The 22,509-nt window shown below is 41.8% G+C and overlaps 1 protein-coding gene across 6 annotated transcripts in view; it reads right to left on the bottom strand.

Annotated features, from left to right (window-relative positions):
* KIF16B (kinesin family member 16B) overlaps window positions 1-22,509 on the bottom strand; it is a 289,905-nt gene that overhangs the window by 133,711 nt on the left and 133,685 nt on the right. For all 6 annotated transcript variants that reach the window (XM_078444288.2, XM_078444289.2, XM_060611715.3 and 3 more), the window contains 3 exons: window positions 12,288-12,407; window positions 11,356-11,407; window positions 9,557-9,694 (listed from right to left, as the gene is read on the bottom strand). In XM_078444288.2, the coding sequence (XP_078300414.2) occupies window positions 9,557-9,694; window positions 11,356-11,407; window positions 12,288-12,407 (310 nt within the window). The remainder of the gene's footprint in view (window positions 1-9,556; window positions 9,695-11,355; window positions 11,408-12,287; window positions 12,408-22,509) is intronic.

Below are 22,509 nucleotides of genomic sequence, written 5' to 3'. Positions count from 1 at the left end.
GTAACGGACGTCAGTGTCAAAGCATGCCATCAGGTCGTCTGCTAGTATTTGTGAAGGATATAAATACACATGACACCTTGTCAAAAGGCCACATAGGCCTGGCCCCCTCCCTTTCAACATTTATAATTCAAATGTGGATTTACAATTTCCTGATTTAGATAAATTACTTAAATCCTTGTTCACTCTTGGTAAAGGAAAAATTGCAAACCTACATTGTGAGACTCTGGAGAAGAAAGTAAATTGATTCTCAATCTTTGTTATTGAGGTTTCCAGCCAAATAATCCATCAAGAATTATTTGTCCAAGTGTGTGCATGGGTTGACTCTGGAGCTATGTAAAAATCCCAAGATATTCCAGTCCCATCCCCAAAGAAATGTTTAGATGTGTGTGGGGGTGGGGCAAGTGGGAGCTGATTTTTCTCTTCTGAAAGCCTGACAGGAGATGCAAAAAGGAATTTTCATTCTTCTGAAGGAAAATGCAGAAACTGTATGAAATAATTAGAGGATGATTTCAGACAGTAGAATATAAAATGACAAATTCTAAGGTACTGAATGGAAGGCATTATACTAACTGGTCAGGCTATTAGTAACTTTCCTTACTTCATATTCTTTGTTGCCAACAGTACCATTTATTCTGTTAGTAACAAGCTCAACTATTCAGTTCTAGCCTCCTACACACTCCCAAGCTGTCAATATTTTATCGTTCCTTCCAAAATAGTTCTTTCCAAATGCCTCCCTTCTCTCCAAGCAGCAACAAGGGTCTCTTCCCTCCATCACCCCTCTTGTGTTACTGCTCATCTCCAAGCCCCCTTGGGCTACACAAATGTCACACTGTCCTTCATGTCAGCGACCATATTATGCATTGACTGAATGGTGAACACCTTGCAGTCTATGGTTACCAAGCCCTAGAAACCTGCCACGATTCAGCAGCCCTGGTCCCCCACTGCTCCTGGCTTCCACTTCACCCACCTTCCAGGCTTCAGACACTTCTTTGCCACACACTTTGGTCAAAGCACATCGAAATCACTTTTTCCCCATGTGCCATTTTGACAAATGCATTATCCACTTCAGAATTCAGCTTTGGGTAAATTTCTCCCTTTTTGGCAGTCTACAGCCACCCTGTGGGAGGAGTTTGGGTTCTGCACAGATTGATAAACACACCCCGCCCTGTCTGTCCCACTGAATGCCACTACAGTGTGGGCAGAATGCAGGCAGGAGTTATTCAAGGGCCCTGACAAGTAAGCAGTAGAAGGTGGGCTGAAGAAGACAGGGATCTGAAGCACCAATGGACAGACAGGGAATGTACTATTTGCACCCTCCAGTGTTCCCTGGCTTAGTCTAGGAGGAAACCCAAAAGCTGACATCAGCACAAATGAAAGAACTCCAGGAGAAGCCCTCTAGTTCAGGTTCAAGGTGGAGTGAGAGGGTGTCCTGGCAGCAACAGAGGAAGCAGCAGGAGGCCCACGGATGCCTATACCTACAAGGAAGGGGAAATCCCTCTCCAATCAGACAAGCTATGATCCCCATGAGGATGGGGCACAGTCTTGTAGCTTCTCTCTCTCTCTCTGCCCTCTTCCTTCTTGGCCCCAGACTTGGGCACAAGCACAGAATGAACATGAAAGAGTAGTATAAAGCTCCAGATTTCTATCCAGATGACAGAAATGGAAAGACTCTTCAGTGTTGACACAGAAGGAGAAGTTCAGGAAATCAGACTCACAGAACTATTTATGAACTCCTCCGCCACTTAGTTCTGACCCTCAACAGCACACAAAGACTTCAAGGACTGACCTAAGATACAGACTACGGCTCAGGTCCCAGACAGGCCCTTAGGTAGCACACACGGGACAGACCAGAATAGCACCACAAAGGCTTTGAAAATTGAATTGGCATTGGAACTAGAATCACAACCCCCAGAGGCTAATTCTAACTTACAGTCTGAATCCAACCAGGTCAACCGCCTGCTAAAACAAAACAAAAACCAAACAAAATCAATGTTTCCCATAGGATTTAAACAAGACTCAGAGTCTCATATCAAAATATCAAAAATATCCAGGATGCAATCTAGTATTGTTCAGCATATGAAGAAGTGGGGCAACCTCAACGTGTATGGCAAAAATCAATCAACATATGTCAACGTGGAGATCATAGAGATGTTGAACTTATTTGATAAAGATTTTAAATCAGCTATTATATAAATATTCAAAAATAGGAGAATAATCTTGAAAGGTAAAATGTTACAACAAAGAAATAAAGGATATTTATTCAAAGAAGAATCAAATAGTACAACTAAAAAAATACAACAACCAGAATAAAAATACACACTGGTTAGGCTCAATAGAAAGGTAGAAAGGACAGAGAAAGAGTCCGTGAACTTGAAGACAGACCAATTAGAATGATCTAATCTGAAAAGAAAAAAGAGGGGCACCTGGGTGGCTCAGTTAAGTGTCTGACTTCGGCTCAGGTCATGATCTCATGGTTCATGAGTTCAAGCCCCAAGTTGGGCTCTGTGCTGACAGCTCAGAGCCTGGAGCCTGCTTCAGATTCTGTGTCTCCCTCTCTCTCTGCCTTTTCCCACTCATGCTTTCTCTCTCTCTCTCAAAAATAAGTAAACATTAAAAAAAAAATTTTTTTTAAGAAAAAAAAAAAGCTTACCAAAGGGTAAAAATAAGTAAACAGAGCCTCAGGGACTTGTGGAACAATACTAAAATACTCAACAGTCATGTAATTGGAGTCCCAGAACAAGGGAAGAAAGACTATAGGGTGGAAACAAGTTATTTAATTTTGACTATGACTGAATGAGTATAATAAATGAAAAGTTCCCAAATCTGGAGAAAGACATAAACCTACAGATTCAAGAAGCTGGGCAAATCCAAAACAGCTAAACATCAAGAAATCCATGCCAAGGCACATTGTCAAGCCACTCTATGGAACATGAAGCTAAAAGTGACATTTAAAAAGGAACAGAGAGGTCATGAAAAATCTCTAACAAGACATGAATCCAATGAAGAGAAGAAAGAGGTTAAAGGGACTATCATATGGTTGTCGTGTACACCAACATCTGGGACACCAAGAAACTGTCTTCATTGTTATTAGTTTTGGTCAGCTGGTCTCATATCAGATGTTCATCAACATCACTTACACGGCTTGTGAAAAACTAAAGTACTAGGCCCCGTTCTTATATTTTCTGACTCAGTAGGTCTAGGACGGAACATTTCAAAATGCTCTAGGTACTACTGATGTTACTGATATGGGGATGCACTTTTAAGAACTGTGGGCTTTGGGTAGAGTCTTTAAGAAGAGCCAGGGCTTTGACTTTCAAAAGCATCTACTGAAACATCCATGTACAAGAAAAGGGGATCATATGTACAGATCTCAAGTCTGAGGAAAAAATCTAATGATAGTGAGTACTTATGAGCAAGTACAGGTGAGTTAACTGGGAGGCCAGCCACTGATATCTGCTGGCTGGCTGCAGTGTACAAAAGATCTCTTCTGTTCATTAGATACCTTGGAAAAGCTGCTGGAAGATCCATTTCCCTTGCTAGTTCCACTAAAACTCTTTCTTTTTTTTTTTTTTTTTTTAACTTTTTTTTTTTAATGTTTATTTATTTTTGAGACAGAGAGAGACAGAGCATGAACGGGGGAGGAGCAGAGAGAGAGGGAGACACAGAATCGGAAGTAGGCTCCAGGCTCTGGGCCATCAGCCCAGAGCCCGACGCGGGGCTCGAACTCACGGACCGTGAGATCGTGACCTGAGCTGAAGTCGGACGCCTAACCGACTGAGCCACCCAGGCGCCCCTAAAACTCTTTCTTAATTTGCCACTGAACAACTCACAGCAGCGCTTAAGCAAATGAAAATTTTATAAAAGCCTCCTCAGCTCCACTCCCCAGATGATCACCTGTTACCTCTTTCTGAGTACTTGAATAGATGCAAATATATTTTGGCACTCAAGCATAACGCATTCAGAAGCACCTAGGTGTAAAGTCCCCAGATACAGTTTCTGCGGCATGTCTGAAAGAAGAGATGAACGTTCAACAGCTCTGAAAAACCTGCCAGATGACCAAGGGAGTCCACTGATATGAATGGGAAAATTAATCACCTTTTAACAACTATCAGCTTTCGAGTAACATTTTATAGTAAAAGGACAAAAATAATAATAATTAACGTAAGAGAGAAGAGTTCCTAGCAATTATATAGAAAATGCTGAAATACTTTTTGAACTGTAACTCACTTGATTTTTGTACCATTTCATAGTAAGTATTTGGAAAAAAGAAGAAGAAAAGCCTAAGGTTACTACCAAGAACAGCTAAAGGCCTATGCACTAGATACCCTGGTCAAATTCATGCTTTCTTCTCTAGCAATTGCCTCCTTTCTACAGAATCACACTATTATTCTATAAAGTCATTTGATGCAATCATTCTATGGCATCGTGGGACTGAGGAACGTAAGCTCCAGAGAACACAGCAATTGAAGAGCACACTCAGGTGTGATGCTGCACGTGCCGTGCGTGGCTTCTGGAAGAACTCAGGGAAGAGGAGGAGAAAGGTTTCATGTGCCGGGCTTTAGACAACACACATTCTGTATGTCATCTCATTTAATTCCCATGGCACTAGCAAACGCTTTTCATTTTAGTGATGTTGCCAGATGGAAACACTCCTATAATTTAAGGCAGGGGAAGTACTGTTTATACAATCCCGAAGTAAGGCTGTTAACTGATACAGGTTAAAAAAAAAAAAAAAAAAAAAAAAAAATTCCCACAATGGTGAAAATCTGCTAAATACAAGTAAATCTCCTATTAGTTGACATTCACAAATCTCTTAAGTGATCTAGATAAGGAAGTGGTAATTACTGCCTGTGCTTTTTAAGGGGACAGCCTAACACATTTCCAAATGAAGTAATTTACTAATGAAAAGAGACATTTAAGGATCAAATATCAGCAATAAACTGGAAACTGATAGTAAAAAGATAGGAAGCTGCTGGTAATGCAGGGTAAACCTGGAATCCTGTCAAATGCAGACTCAATACAGTTAGACGGCTGTGACTTGGGTTAACATCCATCTCTTCTTGACACCTTCACTTAAACTGCTTCATGGGCAAAAGCCAAGTAATTTTTGGAGTATGAATATACTGATATGTTTAATTCTGTTTCCCAATTATTATATTTTAATGAAGTCCATATTCTTTCTCTTTTTCATTTTGGTCTTGTTTTTTGTTTGTTTGTTTGGTTTTGTTTTTTGTTTTTGTTAAAAGATCAAATCTTACAAATACAGCTGAAAATTCTTTTGTAGCCCTACCTGATAAAAGACTCCCCAGGACTCCCCCTTCCTCTCCAGAGGTTAACACCATTCCAAAGTAGGCATGTGTTAGTCCCATTCACATCTTTTTGCTTTTACTACATAGTTTCATAACCAAAAAGAACACACTGCATATGTTGTGTTTTTAAAACGTGTTCCAGTTCTCATTTTAATAATCCTCAAAAACGAAGGTATGTGGAGAAGTCTAACCCTTAATTTCGGAAGGACTGTACACATGGCTTTCCTTGGTCGGATGTTTCAGTCTGAAAGTATGTGCATTTAAAAAAAACGGTATTCTGTTGTTTCGTTCATGTAATGCCTTGAAACACAAAGTCATCTTGCATTTCACTGCCCTAAGACTTGCTAATGACATTTGTTCTTGGTGCACGGTGTTTTAATGCTTTGGAACATGGCATTTTTATGTCGGTAGCTTTATGTCAGTAGCTCAGCAGAGCACCAGAGGAGCTTCAAGCCCAAATCATGGCACCATGGTAATAAAAACAAGATACCCCACAGGAAAAAGATAATTCTGACCATTAACCTTAAATGTCAATTAGTACTACTTTCCGAGGACAAGTCAAAAATTTAGTTTCAGTCATCACTAACCTGAATAGGCATATTTTTTAAATGGACTTTCAATTAAGGTAAAAATTTAAGATTAAAAAAAACTTGATAAAAATACTATATGGGAAATATATTTATTACTTACCTTCAATGCCTCAATTCCCAAGAGAATTAGAGACATAATCATAGCTATATAAGCAGATGGCAGTGGAATAATAAGCAAATTCTTTGAACTAAATAAATAATAATCTTTCTATGGGGGTGGGTGGGCAAATGGTAGAAGATAACCCCAATACTGAACAGTAAGTTCTAGGCAGTTTCCCTGTTAAACAATATGTGCTCTAAAAGCTCCTTTTACAGTGTATTGTTGGGACCTTAAAACTGATTTTTTTCAGAGAAACACCATTACACATAAAAGTTAACCTCCAAGAGGACTCACAAGAGACTATTTGACCCATAATGGCAGAAGCAGTGATTCTACAATTTCTTTGAAAAAATTAACAGGTATGAATAGCACAAAAACACTCAAATAAGAAGAGAAATTAAAGCATATTAAAACATAACAAGCATTAAAATTGTGTGATACCTGTACAAAAGTAGAAATACAGAGTACACGAACAAAGTGGAAAGCCACAAAATAGATACGTTGCTATGTGTCAGCGTTCATTTTTGGGAAAGTAAATTTCTTCGAAAGAGAGGTGGGTATTTAGCATGCATGAGATAAGGTTATAATAAATGATAAACCAATATGGAAAAAATTAAATTAGGTCTACCCCAGATGTATTAAACGATTAAATATTTCAAAATGAATTCTAAAGTTCTACTCATGCATTAACGATGATATTGGAAACCAGTACAAGCCTCTTATAAAATCCCGTAACAATACACAGTCATCAGAGCAAGGTCAACTTCCCCTGACCTGACGGGGATGCAGCCCCTACAGAGATCTCTACTGCGCAAAGGGACCCATCTCCCACCTCTCACCATGACCTGTGCACCAGCCCTGCTGCCCAGAGGAACAGCAGCAGGCCCTCCACCTGAGGTCCTAAGCGTGAACAAACAGGTGTGCTCACAAGCAGGACAGCCACTGAAAAGCCCTACATAGTGACCTCCTGTCTGCTGGCCAATTATGGTAACTTTCTGGGTTCAGGGCAGACAGCCTCTCACCATGACTATTACTCTGCTGTCCAGCAAGAACCAGCTTCTCCAACCCTTACTGCCAGAGTCCTTGTCCTGGTTACAGACAAGCAGAAAATGCTGCTCTGGTAATGATCACTGGGCACTGTATCCTTGGTTTGGGCTAGTCACTGGCTACTGCTGAACTCTGACATTCCCAGCCAGCTCCAAGGTACCCAAATGTTTCCCAAGCTCAACTTACCCTGACACTGAAAAATACTAATAGTACAAAAACAGATGAAGAGATCAATGGATGAGTGGATGACTTGGTGGTAGGTTCATGGGTGGGTACTCCATTAGTTGTTTTTAGAATGTCTTCAGTGGATTCTATACCCTTCCTATAAAAGGATGATGGTTCTGGTACCATACCATCCTTCATTTCTGAGATAACTCCTTACAACTGATTTCTGCTCATGACTTCACTAACACCAATGAACTATATGCTTTCCATCTGTCCAATTTCCCCCATGTGTCCAATTCCTATGTCAAACCAGATACATGATAGTATGTAACTACGAAAAACTGTTATCATAAAACTAGGCATAATATACAGAAAAAAAAGGGGGGGCTTAAGGTATATCAACTCTTTCCTTTGTTCCTCCTCGCGTGACTCAGTACAAAAGCCATTAGGCGGGACTATGCAAAGCAGGCATCAGCATGGGAATGGGAGTAAGTTTCAGTGTCTGCACTAGAAAAGTGAGGGCAGTGGCGTGGTAGTCCAGCATGGGGTGTCAAGCCTGAACAGGAAGAAGAGGATCCCTGCATGAGGAGGGGGCAGAAGTGATAGGATACTGGTTACATAATGGAAGTCAGGTTTATCACTATCAGAAAAGGGAGCTATTTACAAATACGAAAAAAGGAAAAAACTGGAAAGAATGCTATGGTATTGTGTTGGATTAGAGGTACTGATATGAACTCCTGGTCAGCAATATAGATGCTGAAATGCTGACACACATACAGACATAAATATAGTTGTATGTGTTGTACACACAGAGACACACACTTTCCCTAACTCTTTTGACTAACAGGACCTGGGAACAGCAACACCTCAAGAGCGACGAATACGTCTACAGCTCAGATCTTAGTTTCTAAATCCCATTCTCCACTGAGATGAACCAAGGCTCCTTGGAGAACTGGCTGATTCCAGCAAAGTATAAGAGATAAGCCTAGAACATGTTACTGTGTCAGAAATTAAGGAAGTGCTCATCGATGCTGGGGACAAGATCCAAGGACACAGAAATCGGCTTGGAGCAACTCCCACTCACCAAACCTGGGACAATTTGTGTATCAAAACAAATAATGACAGACAGACCAAGACCTACCAAATAAAATAGCGAGTCATGTGACCCTGTTGATACCTACTGTAAAAATCCAACTAATGTAGAAGGAGGGAGATTGCCACGTGGCATCCATCCGAATAATAATTCAATCAGACACCAGCACCCCCCAACATGGTTCCAAAACCAGTGGGTGAAAGTGTGATAAAGAATGGGTACTTATGATCTCAAAATCCTGCCCAATATCCTTATTAATAAAAAGGAGGAAGAGAGTAGCTTCATAGTAAAGAAGCCTGGCAAGCTCCATTTTAATCAAATGATCAAAGCAAGCATCTCCTCAGTAATGGGATGTGGGAAAAACAGGGCATCATCTCTCGGACAGTCCTGTCAAGAAGACACAATATTAGTGTCATTGCGAGGAAGCAGCGGATAGATGCTACATTTGTGTAAAGGGACATTCTGCAACATATTTGACCTGCCAAAGTCCCAAGAGTCAGAGGAAAGCAAAGGAACTCTTCCAGACTGAAAGAGACAAGACAGGTGGGGCAACTCAATGCAGCACATGATGCTGGATTGAATCCCGGACCCACAGTGGACATTGTTAGGCAAACGACAACTTGAAGGGCGTCTGAGGATCAGGTGGCAGGAATGTACCGAAGTTTGTTTTCTAATCTGGATGCTTATCTTGTAATTACACAGGAAAATGCCATTGTTTAAAGGAAGTAAACACTGAAGTATTCAGGGGTGGTGGGGCATCATGTTGGTGATTTACCTTCAAATGCTTCTAAAACTAAAAAGTTCTTTGTATGAGAATTGCAAATTTTCCATAAAACTGAAATTATTTAAAAAGAAAAAGCTATGATACCAGATCCTGTATGTATGCTACAATCACAACTATTCACAAAAAGAATACAAATATGGTAATAAAGTTACTAACAGCAGGCACTGTGTTAAGATTTTGCATTTGAAAGGTGCTTTTTTAACTTAAAAAAATTCCTTTAAAGTCATATTTCCATAAGAGCAATAATTTTTAAGACAACTATATATATGTTTAATTCAACAAGACAACTGGAATTATAAAGAAGTCCTCCAGCAAAACAGAAAACAGCATAATGAAGCAAACAGTCTGCATATTTCTTATAACTAACGAGCAATTAATTCTAAGATGCACACATTCTCCCATTACCTGGCCAACTTGTTCTCTAGCAACGGCATACACAAAGAACTCTGAAAACCAAAAACCAGATACCTTGATTTAGGTGTGTGGCCTCCATGATCTGAACACCATTCACGGAGCACTGAGACCCGCTCAGGGGTATCAGAGTCACCGTCCCCCCGACGTTTTCAAAGATGCAGTGCTCACTCTCCAAGTCGAGGCCATGAAGAACTAAGTTGGAAAAACAAAAAAGAAAGATAATATCTTCTTTGTTATCGAGTACAGTGAGTCCCAACCTTTACTTATTTTTCCATATTGAATACCCTTCCTTTTCCATGTAAATATTATGAAGTGAACATTTATGTTCATGGAGAAAAGTGAATTTCAGGACTTCATGGCATCAACTGACAGAACGCTGAATGTTACCTCAAAGGGTCTGGATATCACCTGTGTAAGGAAGTAAGTTCTCACATGCTAATTTCTCTCATCTTCAGGGAGAATATAGTTGAGTAACTTGTCTTAATTGAATACCATTGTGTGGCTCAGATGCTGAATAAATTTCCTCCACCAGCCACCCAAAGGTCACTGTAAAACGGAAGCAACAAAAGGGCTCTGTGGGTCAAGGCCTTTCTTATAACCTCTGCACTTATAGACACTGCATTCCAGGAGCAGAAACCAAAGGTGAACTTGGCCTGGCGTGGATCTTGAGAGGCCCAAGGAAGTCTCCAGAAGCTGCACTGGGATGCACACCACCACAGCCTGTGCCAAATCTGAGAGAACATGACCTCCACTGACCTCTCGGAGCATGAGGCCGCTAAAGTACCTATTCTTGTAGGACTACACCGAGTTATTCTTACTTGGGTGAGTGGCCAGGCATGGACATGAACGCCTGTCAAAAAAACCTACACAATTTCAGGCACAGTTCTTGGCCAGCTTCTCAGAAGTACAAATCAAACAGCTCCCACTGTTCTCCACTGAACCATACTACTGAGCTTTTCTGTGCACAGAAAACATGTGTTCTTACCACTCATCATCATTTACAGCAACCCCAAAGGTCAAACACACAATTTAACGATCAGAAGAGGAGGCCTGACACCTAGTTCCACTCAAAAACAGTTGAAGCTGAGGACTTCTGGGAACTGGTTTTCAGCTCTCCCAGTTTCACAGCAAATAGTAAAACACACAGAACTACGCTAGCTTTGGCGTGATGAATAGCTTACACTTGGCAGGAAAGCAAGTCCATTACCAGCAATTCTAAAAACAGCTGAGAAGACAGAATTCTTCCCCTGCCACTCCCCACCTTGTCACACACACACACACACACACACACACACACACACGCACACGCACACCAACCACCACCACTACAGCGGTTGCCCAGGTATGCTTTTAAAGCCTAACAAGACCTCACCCTGCTCCCGGGCTGAATCACTGCTTATCTGTGGGTCTCGGCAAAGACTTTCAGGAAACCCAGAAGTCATACCTCCATATGCGTGTGTGTTGTGCACTCTGGCATCATTGCACAGGTGTCTATATCCTTCCTGTTGAGGGATCTACTACCCTCTATCTGTGTCTGTTGGCACATTTTGATCACTGTCCCATTGTGACGAGAGTAGACTAATTTAAATTACTCTCGAAAGTTGTGACAGAGTATAGAATGTATATACGGTGGGGGTAAGGATGTACAATTCCATTTTATTCGCTAAACTAATTGTTCTGTTCCATTCATTTGAGTTGCACTCAAAATTATAGAAATGCACATACTGATCGATACTGTATTTGCAAAAGAGGTTTTTTTTATAATCACTTTAGTGTTAGTCATACGAAAGAAAATTCTTCATTAAATGATTTTTAAAAATCACTGGGAAGAAGAAATTGATAAAGATTCTCACCAATATCCTGTTCTGTTGAAGCATCTTCTCGACCAACATATGTCTGACCTTCCTAGGAAGAAAAGTCAAGTTGAATTTATTAGCAAGAACATGAAGAATGGTCTGTTTCTCCATTTTTCATGTAAACCCAAGCAAGCTGATGGCTGATAGGCTGAGCAATGTTCCAGACAGGCCATAGCCTCAGTGCAATTAGAGTTCACTGAGGCTCTGTAACAATGTCCCATGTTGCCCAGAAAATGCACAGGTCCTGAGGCTTCCTGCTCAACAAGGGTAGGCTCCTATTTTTGGCGTGCATCCATACTCTATCCACGTGGGTAATCCCACTGATGTTCCTGATCCTTTCTGGCAAGTTTCTCCTCTAGGGGCCAGAGGTTCTTCCTATCTAAAGATACAATTTATGGGAGCCTGCAAAGCTCAGATCCAACACTATCCTCATTTTAAGGCATGGATCAGAGAGAGGATACTAAGTCAAGGTTACAGAGGCAACCACTGATACTAATGTGGTAATTCTGTTCTCTTGACACAAATTGCCAGTTTGGGACCAGGCCCAATAATGTAGGCTGGAGACACGCTTTATAATTAACCCCAGGGACTAGAAAATTACATCTAGCAAATCTCAGCTCCAGGTGGTTGTAACTTTATTTCCTTGGTCTGCCTGCCTTTTTGTTCCTTACCTCTCTCTCACTGATTCTCCAAAGTGGCAGGCAAAGTAAATGGATCTTCATTTAGCTTTAGAACTCCATAAACATGGGAACTTTTAATACCACAGAACACCAGTGAACCATCGAAAATCCCCAAAGGGCTCAAAGATTTGTAGTGTATTCTCTAATGTAATAGTTGTGTTCACGGATGTAGAGTATTACAGGAAACCCCGCTAGTGTCTAAAGAGGAAACGGAAAACAAAATTATGTTCTACTTAAGCCACTTCTAACCTTCAAGTGATATAAGATGATTCCAGTACTCAGAAGGTCATCATCAATGCCAATCAAATGGGGCAGTTCAGAATCCAAAACAACTCCAATCCCTTCTTTCCTAAGGGCTAGAGTTTGTTCCTGAAATTAGGAGGGAAAGGAAAGGAAAGATTACTTAGAGGAAAGAGAATGAGTAGTATTTTATTTCTCATCAAAACAGCTGCAAGAAAAATGGAAAATCTTCATGCTGGGATCCTGGCATGTGGCAGGTAAAGTGAACTTGAAATATACAAAAAGCTCCATATAAAATGAAGTAAACTTATTGCCTGATGAATACAACCTCTTTGAAACCAAGCTCAGACCTTGCCTTGTTTAGGAAAGGTCCTAGGACCAGCCAACTACAAAGTAATCTTTCTCCCTCTTCAGAACCCTTATTTCACTTAATATCTAGAAGTCTCCCAATCTGTCAGCTCTTCTCACCGGTTACTATGGTCAAAACTGTGAATGTTCCCCAAAGCAATCCTTTCCTGTGCATTAGCAACCTCTGTGCCAGATGTACTTGACCCTCTGTCTCCTGAACTAACTTCTAATACCTACCAGGTCATCCCTACGTACATAAAAATCTGCTACACATTCTCCCAACAACGACCACCATGACCACCCCCCTTGGCTCTGCATCTCCTCCAACTACCAACAATTTCTCTGTGTCCCTTTGGAGATAATCTCCTCCAAAGTCTTCCCTACACTAGTGGTTTCTCCGATTCCTCCCCTCCCACTCTCTCCTGCAGGCTTTCATCCTTGGGACCAGAGTACCTATAGTCACTCCCTGATGACCGCATCCTGTCTCTGGACTTCACCTGCAATCTACATGCAATGACTCAAGTCTAATGCTACAGACAGCCCTCTCCCTTGACCCCACACTCATGCATACATACAATCACTTACCTCAGTGTATTCTATGGGGATGCCAAACAGGCAGCTCAAACCTAATACATTAAAAAACCAACTCTTGGGGTGCCTGGGTGGCTCAGTCGCTTGAGCATCTGACTTTGGCTCAGGTAATGATCTCGGGGTTAGTGAATTCGAGTCCTGCATCAGGCTCTCTGCTGTCAGCACGGAGCCTGCTTAGGATCCTCTGTCCCCCTGTCTCTCTGCCCCTCCCTCACTTGTGCCCACCCACTCTCTCTCCCCCCAAAATAAATAAACATTAAAAGAAAAACCCAACCCTTGATTTCCCCTGCCTCTCAAACCTGCACACCATACCATCCCGGTAAATGCCAACCTTCCTTCTAATTGTTCAGACCAAACGCCAAGGCTATACTTTGCTCCTTTCTTTCTCTAAATCCTACATGCTTAGTGTTGACTCTGCCTTCAAAATATGACCTAATCTGACAACATTGAACCACCTGCACCACATTCCTCCTGAGCCCCAACCACCATCATCTTTCACCGGGCCACCACCACTGGTGCCCCACTGTGTCATGTGCTCTACTCAGCAGCCAGAGGGATGTGAGGGCAGGCTGCTCCCCTGTTCGAATCCTTTCCCTGGCCTCCCGTTTCATAGAGTTGAAAGCCCAAGCCTTTGTAAGGTTCTACAAAGCTCTGCACGATCTCATCCCTTGCTAACCTCCCATTCTCATCTCCCCCCACCTTGCTCACTCCTGTCTAGGAGTCCAGAGGCTCCTTGCCCTTCCTCAAACTTGCCAGCCCGTCCCCAACTCAGGGCTTTAGGCATCGTTGTTCCTTCTGCTTTTGTGGTGGCTGTTTCTTCTGTCACTGTCTGTCCCTTCCCTTCCCCTAGAAGAGGGCTTCCAGACCCTGGCACTACTGACATTTCAGATCAGATGGCTCTTCATCATGGGAGGATGCCTTGTGCACTGCAGGTGGCTTAGCAGTACCCCTGGCCTCTACCTGTTAGCTATGATGCAATGGGAAGTTACGCAAATAAGAGGGCTAAAAGCTATCAGCAGAAGGGAGGAGGGGAAAGAACAAAAGTAGGGAAGGAATGTGTTTCATTTTTGTAGAACCAACAGCTCCAGCCAAGGAGAAGCCCCAGTTAGGTGTTTGACCTGACAGTCCCTTGCTAGGTATGTCTCACCTGATATCCCTTTACATAAGCCAGCTTGAGCCAGATTGGAGATGAGGACAGCCTGGGTTTTACAGAAACCCCCGAGTTGTTCTGAAGTTACCTTTAGCTCATTACAATACCAAGATCCGCTCTGATAAGTGCAGTTTTCCACCATTTCAAAGATGGGATGTATGTACTGGCACGCTAACATGTCAGGCATGCACAACTGAACCCAATGCAAACTCCCTGCAAGCCTCCTTGCAAACCTATGCAAACCCCCTGCCCCTGCTCCCTAACACACTGAATTAAAGTTTCCCGTATTAACCCCATGGGGGGACAGTGCTTTGAGAACTCTCTCCCTATCTCCCTATTGAAAGTTCTTTGTTTTCCTTGGGTGGCATTCAGTTTGGTGCACCCCAAGCAAACCCTTGAATTCGGTTATATACCCACTAGATACCAGTAGTACCCTACCACTTCCACAAGGCTGTGACAACCAAAAAGTCTCCAGATACAAGCAAATATCCTCTGGGGAACTACATCAACTCTAGTTGAGAAGAACTCTCAAATATGTGTGTGTGTGTGTGTGTGTGTGTGTGTGTGTGTGTGTATAAATATAAATAACTCAGCCTCCAGTACCTCAAGTCTCCACTCAAATGCCACCTTCCCCATCACCCCACACAAAGTAATAAGCACTAACCTCCTTTATCCTGATGTTTCCCTCCTTAGCAATTACCACTACATGATATATTACATATGAGCTTATTACCTGTCCAGACTAGAATATAAGCCAGTGCCTAATTTCATGTCTGACACATTGTAACTGGTTAGTATCGCCAAATGAATGAATGAATGAACGAATGAATGGTCAGGTACACGAAGTTCCGACAAATGCAGGCAGAGCGGCAACAGCGCTGGTCAGGCAACAGACCATGGGTCCCTGTCCTAACATAAGGCCCATCGGTACCAAGACAAAAGAGCTCTAAAATCAGGCTTCTAAACAAATCTGAGATAAATTCCAAAGACCGAAGGTGAAAAGTCCAGCCTTGAGGCTGGGCCATGCTGAGCTCTGACTGAGTCACATCCAAGAGCACAACGCTGCACTCTGTGATCTTAGGTATAATGTGAGCGACGGGGAAGCAAGCTCTAAGCTACCAACCAGGCTCCTGGTAAAGACACTCCTAGCGGGTCTCTTCCCTACCCCACCCCTATAATGTGCACTGTGACCAGGGCACAGTTCTAGATCCCCAAAGCGAGCACTGCCTGAAACATACTCAGTACACCTTACATTTCTGCAATGAATAAATGTATTTCATGTCACTGAAATATTAAAACGATGTCATCCTCTAGGTCAAGGATTCAGAACTTCACAACCTTATAGACAAGGGAGTTACTAAGAGGTTTAGGGGAAGGGTAGCAGGAAGAGAGAAGTTCCCTGGGCCTTCATCTCTGCAGATATATGAGTCTCAAACACACACCCACAGAGCTGCAGTCATGCAAGAGGGTGATGGAATGAAATGCAAAAAAAAAAAAAAAAAAAAAAAAAGAAAAAAAACCCGTAAAAATCACCACTTGAAAGAAAGCAATTTAATTTAACAACCATTAAATAGATACGCAGAGAAAATGACCAATGCATAACTTCGATTCAAGAAAAGGAAATGAAGCGTATCATTGTTCTTCAATTACTCCTCTTATCAGCCAGGCTCCCACTGCAGGGCTCAAAACCTCAGGCTTCCAGGTCGGGGACTTCAGTAATCCTGATTTACTGTACCAAGGCCCTCGCAAATCTTAGTTAAATGAGTACTCTAAATAAACCAGCCTCTACTCCTATCTCTCAGATATTGGTAGAATGTGTTCTTTTCCTCCTGACTGTAGAATTCAAGCAGGAGAGGAAAGTATGTGCTTTAAAAAAAAGAAAAAAAAAAAAAAAAGATATATGTTAGAGTGGAGAACTTAATCACACGGTTCTATTTCATAAAACAGTGTCCTCACTGGAAGGTCTGGTGGCTCTGAACTGTGACAGTACCACATATGTGGTTAGGCAGCCGCCTGCCAACGAATGTTCCAGGCCTCTAGGTCCATGTGAAGAGGACAGTGACTGTTCTCAGAAGTACAGAGACATATGTATTTTCTTTCTGCATAAGAGTGGACAATAACCCGAGGAAAAGGCAATATTTTAAATTCTCATAGCTCCCACTCAAACTAGAGAAATTGTTTTGGACTACATCCCAGTTTAGTTTCATATTCCTTTTTTTTTTTTACACCACTGAAAAATACTTTCTTTTTCCCTTCCTTGAAATAAGTCTCATAGATGTTGAAAATCATTGGAAATTCATAACTTTGGAGCCACTAGGTCAAAAGCATTACCTGTCCCCACCTCCCCCTTCCCATGCACACACACCAGCATGTTCTCACACACACTTCCATACACAATATGGGTAACAGCTGAATTAAGAGACAGTCTTCCAGGACTGGGAGTGGGGGCAGATGAATTTATGATTAATGCTGCTCTAAAGCTCCATGACATTCAAGCTGCATTCACTACACAATATTATAAAAGTGTCACCTCATAAAACTAAAAACGAGCGTTTAAATCATTGCTCAAGTGAAAAAGTAATTTCAGACAAAAATATCTATCACGTATAAAATATTTATTGAGTGGCATCTACTGTTATACATAATTTATGAAACACCTCTTTGATAAGATGGAATATTTAACATAGCAGAATTGGCCATCCCTCCCCCAACTCTAGGAACGCCATGTCCCAAAGAAATGGGAAAATATATAGAGCTGCACGTATTTTGTATTGAAACAAAGCTTCTGGCAACCAATTATTGTATAAAAAGGAAACCATAGCCTGACTAAAAGTGTCAAAACATACCATCAGCTTATTTTAAACATTATGTTCATTACATTTGCAAATAATATGTTCAATATGTTTCTCTGAACCTAAAACATGTGTCCAGTGCCTTTACGCTCACTGTGTCACTTCTGGCACATTCCAGCAGTTCAGGTGAGTTACAGGCAGGGCTGCCCGATTCCAGGGGAGGAGACCACACAAGGGCTTAGTTCATTGGGAGCGCCCCACGTAACCACCATACCTGTTTATAAGACTGAGCGGAGGTCCTACCTCTTTTAATCACAGCCATATCCTCAGCATCTAGTACTTTCTGACAAAAGTCAACAGCTTTCCTCAATGACTAAGTGAAAACCAAAACAAGAACTTAACCAACAACAAAACCAATTTTTCCCTTTTGAGAAGTCTCCTGAGAGCTGGATCTCACTTGGGGAATACTAGGAAAACTGGTGATGTGTCTGTCCCACCTAAATTAAGAGCTGTCTAAGAATAGAAACTGTCTTTCTTCACACTGACTACGTCAGGTGAATATGGCTGCACCGGGCACACAGCAGTCACTCAATAAGTGCTGATTATTCGCCATGGTAGGGAGTAAGTGATTTTAAGTAGATTGTTTTTTGACAGCCAAAAATTAAATGTCAGACTCTTTTTTTGAGCAAATGTAGTCTATGGAGAATTATGTGTTTCACTAGCGGAATTTTGTAGCCTTGCCTCACAGTATAAAGTGCAGTTAACTTCTGCCAACTTGCCTATGACACTTAGCAGAAGACGAAAGGTTCCCCTGGAGCCGGTGCCCGCAGTGTGTGTAAAGAGGGAGGGAGGAAGCCAGGCAGACAGGAAGACTTTAATAAAAAATAGAATTAGCCTCTAGCAAAGCTACTTTTTCATTTAACACACCGCACGTGACTTTATGTGAATTTAACAAAAGGAAAAGAAACTGAAGTATTTGTTGAATTTCAACCAAATGTTCCTTCACTACAAGGGCTATTTCCTAAAATATCCTTCTAAGTTAAAACGTCATGAAGCATATTTAGCGGTCTGACGGTGCTGCCGACGTACATTTTTCATACGTGCTTTGATTTTAACCACTCTTACTCGAGTTTGTACACGTTTGGAAATATCTGCCTCCTGCCCTCACACCTGAATAACCCCTTAGCTGTGTCAGTTTGGGCCACCATCGGGTCATACTTCCTTTCCCTCAGAATGATAAACACACGGCTCCATTATCTTCAGAAACTGACTGCTACTCTGAGGAAATAGGAAGCTACACTAACTTTTAGTCCACGGCAGACAATCTGCTTTTCTGCCCAGGGGGGTATGAAGAACTCCTTTATCTCTGAAATCCAATAGCTTAATTAAGATAGATTTCAGTCTTGAACCTTCTGTACTCCAAATTTTCCTGGAATACAAGACTCATCTGCAGACCCAGTTCTTTTGCTTATTTCTTCATTTCACGAAAACTGGCTTGTTTTCTACCGCATTTTGTTTCATTTGCTGACTGTCTACTTCAGGGATGCCAATTATCCTTATATGACATTGTCTTTGTCTTCTTCATATTTTAGCTTCTGATTACTTAATACCTTGAGTATTTCATTTGTGTTCATTGACATTATGAAGCCTTTACTCTTTTAGTAATTTGATTTCAATGGCATCTATTCTTTCCCTTGGTATTTCTAATTTTACGTATTAGTGCTGTACTGGATGTTGTTTTGGACCTCACACTCTTTCTTTAGGTCTGCAATCTCCTGGTTTTTTTTTCTTCCCCCAACCTCATTCTGCTTTTTATTATCATCTTCTTTTGTTTATCGACTTCACATTTCTCACTAACTTTAGTTCCACAGAATGAAACAATTGTAAAGAACTCCCATGCCTTGAGGTATGTTTTCATCGAGATCTGGACCCTTTGTCTTTTGCATGCTAGATTCCTTTTCTTTTCTTTTCTTTTCTTTTCTTTTCTTTCTTTCTTTCTTTCTTTTTTTCTTTCTTTCTCTTTCTTTCTTTCTTTCTTTCTTTCTTTCTTTCTGTCCATCTGTCCACCCATCCCTTATTATAACTATGTTTCTAGAATTACCCTAGTTTTATCTCTCATCTCGTATATGTGCTCAGGTGTGTATGCTTAGGAATCCAGAGATTCTGTAGGCTCTAACACACAACGGGCAACTCCTTGACCCCTGTCCTGCTGTTCCTGTGATCTTGTCAAGTTCAAAGACTGAGTAGCCTGCATTCTATCACTTTTCCCTAGCCAGATGGAATGACGAGAGCCACGTTTCAAACAAAGCACCCTAGAGGCTCTAGGGTGAATTTGAATTCCAGGGCTCTGCCCTCTCTTAGCAAAGGTCATGAAATATCCTCTACTGTGCTCCTTCCTCCTGCTTGAGATCCCACTCCTGTGGGGAAGCCTGCTCCCAGGTCTCTCACCATTTCACCAGGCCTTTACTTACAAAGAGAATCAGCTCCGCATTTCACTTCCTCCCAGTTACCACCACCAGCTACTTCTATGGCTCCTCAAATAAGAACAGGGAAATCAGTTTGGATCTCCCCAGACTGGAGGGCCCCGGGAAGGGTTTTTAGAACCCTCACTGATTTAGGGGCGCCTGGGTGGCTCAGTCAGTTAAGTGTCCGACTTCGGCTCAGGTCCTGATAACACGGTTCGTGGGTTCAAGCCCTGCATCGGGCTCTGTGCTGACAGCTCAGAGCCTGGAGCCTACTTCAGATTCTGTACCTCCCTCTCTCTCTCTCTCTGCCCCTCCACTGCTTGTGCTCTGTCTCTCTCAAATATAATAAACATTAAAAAATATATATTTTTTTTAAATTCCTTAAGAACCCTCACTGATTCAGCTTCCGATGTGCAGGCTTAGGAACAACCTTCCCTCTTCCTCAGGGCTGGCCTGTGACTTTGTCATCTGCTCCCTATTAGTGAGTTCACGGTGGTTTTTCTGCTGCAGCATGGGATGCTTGCTTTGCTTTTTATTATTTCCTCCCATCTTTGAAACTGTGATGTCATCTCCAAATGCCTCTTTAAAGAGTAGGATTTCAGCAGGTTACAAAAAGGAAGAAAATAAGGGATACTCCAGGTTTGGGGGACTCCTTGAGTAAAGACAGGGCAACGGCAAACATGGGTATATCCACAAGAGACCCCTGGAAATTCACTTTACCTGCTAAACCTGGAAAAAAATGGACTGGAAAGCCAGGTAGATGGATCATTATTTGATTCAGAAAACAGGAAGCCATTGAGAATTTTGAAAACAGGAACGGGTTGATACTTTAGAAGATGAATCTGGCAAGGATGTGCAGGAAGAATGGGAACAGAGGAAAAAGAAAAGCGGGATTATAAAGGACACTGCAGAGGTAGATGCACTCTGTGACAATCAGTTTAGGCGGACTGACCTTAAGACATCCTTCTCAACTATTTTACATATTCTTCTTAATGAGAAATAAAGAAAACTGGAGAGCTTGCAAGAGTTGCAAATATCTGATAAATATCCAAAAGATTTTTATTGCCAGGAAAAAAAAAAAAAAAAACAAAAAAAAACAACAATCCTGACATTTACTAGTAATATTTTGCAGACAGCTCAGCAAGTGGATACTGGTGACTTGTTAAAATCACTCACCAACTTGACTAGCAAGTGTTCTCAAGTAATTTACACGTTTCTCATATAATACAAAATGATAAACGGTCACTGGCAACACTAACTAGCTCTGAAATCCTGAAAGTACACCACAAGCTGACATTCAGCCAAAAGCTACTATTTCTTGTATGTTCTTCCACACACAGAAAGAAATCTAACAGAGAAAGGAAACAGTTGCCAAGATTACCAGGAAATCAATGAAGCTGTACATGTGAACCGCCAACTATCATCCTGTCTTCTTTCACTCTTTGTTCATGCAGCCTGAGTATGATGAAATGAGGTAAGAATCTCCTTCACATTCCTCCAGGAAATAACTTTATTTTTGCTGTGTTCCCAGAAGAGAATGTGAGAGAGAAGTGAATAAAAATAATACTGGGTGGCTAACAGCATGTTCTATGACCCTACAAGTCTATTGGTAGGTAATATGTAATCCTTCTTATGAGAGCTCTATTTAATTATGCTCTCTGAATCATAATCTGATTTACACACACACACACACACACACACACACACACACACACACAGAGGAAAGAATAGTCTGTGGAAGTTAATAAGGAAATGGAAGTCTACCATAACTGAAAAGGTCTAGCAGATACCACAGACCTAGAATCAAGGGAGGACTGGCGATCAGCCTTAATGAGAATGAGGCTCCAGCAAGGAGGAGGTTTAGGTGGGAAGGCAGAATTAGCAATCCATGGCTTGAAAAAACAAAAAAAAAAAAAAAGGAAGAATCAAGTGGATCAACCTAGATGCCACCCTTGATGCTTCTCTTTGCCTCAGCTCCCCTAGCCAGACCATCAGTAGGTCCATCAGCTCTACCTACACAACAAAGTCTGAATCATCCACAACTTTCTGTCTCCACTGCTACTGAGCTGATCTGGCTACCACCATATCCTACCTGGAGTCTCTGACATCCCCCAGTTGGTCCTTCTGCTTCCTCTCTTGCCACCCTACAATCCATTCTGCATATGAGCCAGAGCCACCTTTTCTAAACATCAAAAGGTCACGCATAGAACCCTATGGTGGTTTCCCATGCATTTAGAATAAAATGACCCCCACATCTCATTTCATCTGGCCCCTGTGCACCTCTCCAACCTCGCCTCCCTCCTCTCTCCACTTGACTCACAATGCTCCAGCCATAATGCCTCCTCATTCCCACTGCAGGGCCTTTGCACATGCTATTCTTTCTGCCTCGGACATTCTCTCCCGACTTTGTTGCTTATCCCTTCTTGTCAATAAGCTCTTACCACACATGCTGCCTGCTCTCTCAAAATCAAAGATAGCAGTGAGTAAATGGAGAAAGTCCCTGCTCAGATAAAGTTTATGCCCTACTAGACCCCATTCCCCTACTCCCGGGCACATATTCTACCACTCCACTGGGCTTAATATTTTCAGAGCACTCAAGGCTACCAAAATTACATTTACTGTGTGTCTTCCCCTCCAGAAAGCAAATGGTGGATCCAGGACAACAAGCTAGGCCCAGAGAAAGAGAATTCAGGATGGGATCAGTGAGAGCCAAAATATTTAACAGTATCGTGATCTCTGATCCCAAGCCTGAGACTGTTTCTGATCAGTCCTGTTTTTATGCTCCTTGCTAGGCAAAAGCAGCTCTTGAACCTCAAAAGAATACTTAAAATGGCCGGAATAAGTCAAGCTTATAAGGGAATCTTGCTTAAATGTGAAGGTTTGAT

Source organism: Panthera onca, chromosome A3, assembly GCF_046562875.1.
Source record: "Panthera onca isolate mPanOnc1 chromosome A3, mPanOnc1 haplotype 2, whole genome shotgun sequence".
Taxonomy (NCBI): Eukaryota; Metazoa; Chordata; class Mammalia; order Carnivora; family Felidae; genus Panthera; species Panthera onca.
Note: the sequence above shows the minus strand (reverse complement) of the source record. Positions and strands in the feature narration are given on the sequence as shown.